This window comes from Thamnophis elegans, chromosome 14 (genome assembly GCF_009769535.1).
Source record: "Thamnophis elegans isolate rThaEle1 chromosome 14, rThaEle1.pri, whole genome shotgun sequence".
Taxonomy (NCBI): domain Eukaryota; kingdom Metazoa; phylum Chordata; class Lepidosauria; order Squamata; family Colubridae; genus Thamnophis; species Thamnophis elegans.
In genome coordinates this window covers 6,158,011-6,164,109 of record NC_045554.1, presented here as the reverse complement: position 1 = coordinate 6,164,109, position 6,099 = coordinate 6,158,011, and the positions used below count along the sequence as shown (strand labels likewise).

The 6,099-nt window shown below is 46.3% G+C and overlaps 1 protein-coding gene across 1 annotated transcript; it reads right to left on the bottom strand.

Annotated features, from left to right (window-relative positions):
• Nucleotides 1-655: 655 nt before the first annotated feature.
• Nucleotides 656-5,465, bottom strand: AIMP2 (aminoacyl tRNA synthetase complex interacting multifunctional protein 2). The gene is given in 7 exon segments (XM_032230756.1): nt 656-819; nt 822-951; nt 953-1,173; nt 1,907-2,038; nt 2,041-2,137; nt 3,338-3,544; nt 5,253-5,465. Coding segments are annotated over 7 exon segments (972 nt in total). The 5' UTR covers nt 5,409-5,465; the 3' UTR covers nt 656-790.
• Between the last annotated feature and the right edge of the window lie 634 nt (nt 5,466-6,099).

Here is a 6,099-nt window from a genome sequence, read left to right as displayed (position 1 = left end):
AAGTAGAAATTACTTTACGGCTGTTATATATAAACTGGGTTGACAAAATCACAAAGGAGGAGGTGATAGGCCACCTGGGTAAGCAAAGGGAAATCATCACAGCCATTAAAAAGCAAGAATTGGAATATTTTGGACATGTGATGCGACACCCAGAAAAATACGGCGTCACTTCATGTAATCCTCCAGGGAAAGATTGAAGGCAAACGCGGGTCCAGGCAGAAGGAGAACATCATGGCTTCAAAACCTAAGGGACTGGTTTGGACAAAACTCAGTAGCACTTTTACATGCGGCTGTTGACAAAAATAGGATTGCCAACATGATAGCCAACCTCCAATGATGGATATGGCACAAGGAGGAGAAATTACAGAAAAGCAATCCTAAAATCCTTTATAATTTCCGACATTAACAGTAATGCGTAGTTATAGCAGGTATCCAGATCAGACAATCCGGGTTAACCTCAAAGAAGCTAATCAGAAGCTAATTAACTCTTGGATGAGAGCATAACTCTTGGATGGGAGCAGTTAGGAAAGTTGGGAGAAAACCTCCTTGTTACCAAGACCAGGTGGATGTGACACACACACACACACACACACACACACACACACACACACACACACACACGGTTTTCTTGCTGAAGAAGTACCATTTTACAAAGGACAATTCTGATGAACTTTATTGGCATTACAACTTTGGTTATTTCTCAAATCTGATTTATCCAACATCACCCCAGATTTCATAACCAGAGATGTTGAAAAAGTTGAATCTGCTTGCCTGTCCACGGGAGAGAACGCTACTTCAGTAGCTTGAGAGCAGCGTTAAAGGTGCCAGATTCTCACAAGACCGGAGCCATTTCTGCACGTTGGCTGGGACGGCCTCCGTGCCCCCCGTCTGCTGAAGGGCGCACCAGGTCACAATGTCTGCTACCGTCAATTCGTTGCCCACCAACCAGGAGGGTCTTGCCGAGGGTCGCATTCATGCCCCGCAGAACTGCTGCCTTTTCTTTATTGCTCCCTCCTTGGAGTTGGAAGAGGGCGGTGTCGACCCAGCTGTCTATCAACGTGGCTGTGATTGTGTATGCTGGTGCCGAGCAAGGAGAATAAGAACCTAGCATGTTCCCTTCGCCTTCGATGGGGCACATGGTTTGAATGCTGAACTTCATCTGGGGTTTTGGCACTGGAAGGATAATCCCAATGTAGCATTAGACAATGACGACGCTTGGAGAGCTGGTATATACAGGTAGTCCCCGACTTACGACCATGATGGAGTCCAAAATTGGGCCGAACAAGACAGTGGGGGCTGTGCCCCATTTTGTGACCTTCCTCGCCACAGTTGTTAAATGAGTCACAGTTCTTAAATTAGTAGCACGGTTGTTAAGTGAATCTGGCTTCCCCATTGACTTGTCAGAAGGTGGTAAAATGTGACCACATGACCCAAGACTACAGCCCGTGTCCTAATTTGATCATGTGACCATGGGGATGCTCCAATGGCTATGTGTGAAAAATGTCATCAGTCCCTTTTTCACAGCCTTATAACTTCAAAGAGTCACTAAAATGGTTGTAAGTCAAGGACTTTCTGTATTCACCATTCCTTCTCAACATGTTTATGATGTCAAATGTAGTTGGAAGAGACATTTTCCTGGCTGCCAATCTTTTATTTTTCACATAAGATACTGCCTGCCAGCTAACAAATGCCTCAAAATGAAGAAGCAGCAACAAACCTATCTTCAAGTACCCGCCACCTTTTCCATCTTACCCTCAGATTTATTTAAAAGGTTTATACAGCCACACAACTCCCAAGCAGTGTATGTCCAATAAGACCCATTCTCTCTTATCAATTTAATAAATAAAATAAAGAACAGGAGGGCCTAACTCTGTAAGCAGCTATTCATAAGCGCACACGGACTTACCATCTTTCCAAATTAAAGTAACGCCCAACTGGTATTCGTGGCGCGATTGTTTCCTTGTCTGCTCACCAAAGCATTTAAGCAGTTTTTCTGGCACGTTTTTCACAGATGAGTGCGTATGAACAGTTGAAAGTATCTGTACTTCTCACACATCATACTATGGAGTATTAACAACGACAGCGGAGGGAAGGAGGGGTTCGCATTGATCACAATGTCCTTCAGCGCACCGTAATCCTGCTTTAAAACAAACGACTTCAGTCTGCTGTTCAGGAGATTTCCACTTTATTCTAAAGCTTTTCCACATATTATAATTATTATCCTGCAGGGTTTTTTAGTACTTTCCACAGATTAACTGCACTGCAGTTCTACACTGCCTATTCATCTTCCAGTTTAAACCAGCTGTGGAGAAGAAATGGAATAAGTGATATAAGTGGCTCTCATAGGTGACAAAAGATGAACCAGACATTGCACATGTCAGCTGAGAGCTTTAAAATGCTAGGCCTCCATGAATGTTATGAGAATAGAAAAATGGATGGATCTCCGTCCTAAACACATGGTGAACTGGATCTAGATTTAGTCATACTTAGAAATTGTACATTATGCACCACTACATTTGAACACCTCCTATAAACACATACAATACTTGGAATATGAAGCAATATTTTCCAAACTATTCCAAATTCTAAATCATACATTTGTTTATCCGTACCAGTTAAACACTGGCAATTATTACTGATAGAAACTATATTTAGGCAACAATATTCTGCAGAGGTTGGAACTGTATAGAAAATCTGTTCCAACGCAGATATTCCAAGCCAGGAGATGAGACTCAAATGCCGCTCCCAAATAAAGGAGAAGGAGCTGGTTATTTTTACTTGGCTATTAATATACAAAGTGGTATTTATCACTAACAACAGTTTCATTGCTCCTGCTAGCTGAACTATTTGTAAACAATTAAAAGCAAACAACTTCCTCTCATTTAGGCCAACTTTGAACAATTAAGTATACCCTTTAGTTCCTTAAAATTTAACCCATTAGTGTTAGCTTGGGACAAAGTTACATTACTATTTGTCTGATACTTTTGCCATATAACTTTGTAGAATCAGCATCACTAAATGTGTCCCAAAGGGGCTTTTTAAAAGGCAACTGGACTTTTGTTTTTCTTTGAAGATGCTTTGCTTCTCATCTAAGACTCTTCTTCAATTCTTCAGTCAGAACTGAAGAAGCTTCTTGGATGAGAAACAAAATGTCTTCAAGTCCAGTTGCCTTTTGTAAAAGCACCCTTGGCACAACCATGACCTGGATGAGTGAGAATCTCCACAGACATCACTAAATGTCCTTTTAGCCAGACTGCAACTTGTTGCAACAAAAAAGCACGCCAACTTTGGTTAAACTATTCAGTAGGCAGAATGCAAATTTCAGAATCTGACTTGCCTTCCCAAGTAGACTATCGAGTTCTGCAGAGCTGACAGTTAGAGAAACATGGTCATCTGTTTGAATTATGTTAGTGGCATCGAAGTCCGCATCTGGTGTCTGGATCATTTTTGAGAGGCCATCCACAGCAGCTTTCAATTCATACAAACGTTTCAAGATCTCTTCCTGGCGGAATTCAAGCGCCTGGAGTGACATGTCAGCTTCATCCTGAATGAAAATTAGTTAGAATTCACTTCATTCCTTTTGTATCATGTCAGAACAAAACCAGGTATTCTGGCTATCCCTTTTATATGCAATTCATATTTTTATACAGATATGCGGTGGCTCAGGGGCTAAGACGCTGAGCTTGTCGATCAGAAAGGTCGGCAGTTCAGAGATTCAAAATCCCTAGCGCCGCATAACGGAGTGAGCTCCCATTACTTGTCACAGCGTTCCATGCGTCTTCGGCATTTAGTCATGCTGGTCACATGACCATGGAGCTGTCTTTGGACAGGGCTGCTCTTCGGCTTTGAAACGGAGATGAGCACTGCCCCTAGAGTCGGGAACAACTAGCACATATGTGCAAGGGGAACCTTTACATTTACCTACATTTATGTTAGTTATGTTTCTAGACCACCCATTTTCCTCAAGGAGGGTCTGTAGGCGTTGATATTCAATGGGTTTCAATAAAGGAGAAATATTTGTAGCTCAAGGTTGAATGAGGGCTTCTTGGTGCTCTCTGAGCTTGTTTTTCCCCCCATATGTTTCATTACCCAAACTAGGTAATGCTAGAAAGAGTGGAGATTGCAGGGGGGAAGAGGAGGAAGTAAGGAAGAGGGAGGAAGAAGAGGATTGTGGAATCTTTGGTGCTCCCTGAGCTTGGTGATTTTCTTGCAGATGTTTCATTACTGAAACTAGGTAACAACATCAGGGATAATTACCCACCTACTAGCACTGATATGTTACCTAGTTTGGCTAATGAAAGGTCTGCAAGAAAACCACCAAGCTCAGAGAGCACCAAGGACCCCCTTCAATGGGTTTATATTAGAGCTTATCCCAAATTCTAATTCTCTTTGTACCATTTGATTTTTTTTGTAAGCTACAATCACTGCTGCAAATATAATACACATTCGACACAATCACCAAGCAATCATTATTGCAAAAATGAGAAAGTGAAAATGAGAAAGTGAAAGTGGAAGGAAGGCAGCCTGATCAAAGTGGGGTCAAAAGTCGGGGGGGGGGGGGGGAGTCCCATCACCTACCCCGGCCTGTGTTGGCGTCCGAGGAAGGCCGCCTCTCCAAAGCTTCCAAACTACAACTCCCACCATCCTGGGCGAGGGGGGGGCTGATGGACCTGGAGCCAGGCACCTTCGGGAGCATCAGAACGATTTAAGTAGACTCGAAAGAAATGGATTGAAGTCTGATGTAGGCAGCTTGGGGCAGGGCAAAGAGCAGGGGGCGAGGAGAATGGGGATTGTAGTCCGAATAGGGAGCGGATTCAGGCGGGACTGAAAACGGGGAGGATGAGGATTGTAATCTGAAAAAATAATGGCTTGAAGCGGAATGAAAACCTGGGGTTGAAGTCCGAATAGGGAGTGGACTGGGTCAGAGAGGAAAACGGGGTGGGTGAGCGGGGAGGATGGGGATTGTAGTCTGAAAAAAACGGTTTGGGGCAGGAGGCTGGGGAAAATGGGACTGTAATCCAAGGGGGAGTGGCTTGGGCAGGGAGGAAAACTGGGGCTGGGGAGAATGGGGATTGTAGTGCGAATAGGGAGTGGACTGGGTCAGGGAGGAAAACGGGGGCTGAGGAGGATGGGAACGTTAGTCCGAAGGCGGAAACCTTTCCAAAGCGTTCTCGGGGGCCAGGGAGCCGCGCCCTGCCTGTCACCCACCCAGCCAGCCCAAGTGAGACGCCACAGGGCCGAGCGGCTCCTACCTGCTGAGGCGGCGGCGAGGAGGCAAGGCCGGAGGCCCCGTCGGCCTCGGGCGGGCGGTGGGCGCATCGCACGCGGTACATGCAGGCGGGGAGGTGCTCGGCCAGAACCGCCGGACCGGAGCCGTCTTGAAAGGGCCTCACCTTGTACATCGGCATCGCCGCCGATTCTCCTCACGCAAGGACCACTGACGCGCAGGCGCGGCCCAAGCGCGCGCGCCCGCCTTCCATTGGCGACGCCCGCCCGTCGCGCCTCCCATTGGCCGACTTGCCACGGCCGCCGAGGCTATTGGCCGAAAGAGGCGGGGCTTCCCCGCCGGCCGCGTGCGGTCTTTTTGCTGCCATCTGATGCAAGCTCCGAAGGGAAGCGGGTATAGTAGATGAGTGAAGCGGCCCTTGACCATAGACTTCGGGTTAGAAAGCGAAGCCATCTCCTCAATGCGGGAAAGGGGGTGGGCTTCTATCTATCCAGATACGTTTCTTGGGATCAAGGAGAGGAAGGCTCATGGGACGCCTCTGTAGCCTCCTGCTGGGCTTAACTTCGGCCTCCTCTCCAAACAGGTAGAGTCCTCTGAGCTACTGGGGGAGTCACCATTCAGCGTGTCATAGATATGCTATGAATTCAGCAAACCAGGGTAGCGTTTCGTGTGAACACAGCTCCAGAGGATAAGCAAAAAGAACGAAGGAAAAGTTGCTTGAGAAACACCGTTTGTATATTTCAGCTACAGGCGCATTCCATGGCGTACCCGAAGTGGTCGTTTGTTCACACCTACTCCCTTCCCTATATACTAAGCTTCGCTAAGAGTTCCGCTCCACCTTCCTTTTTACTCCCCGATTGATGAGTGGATGG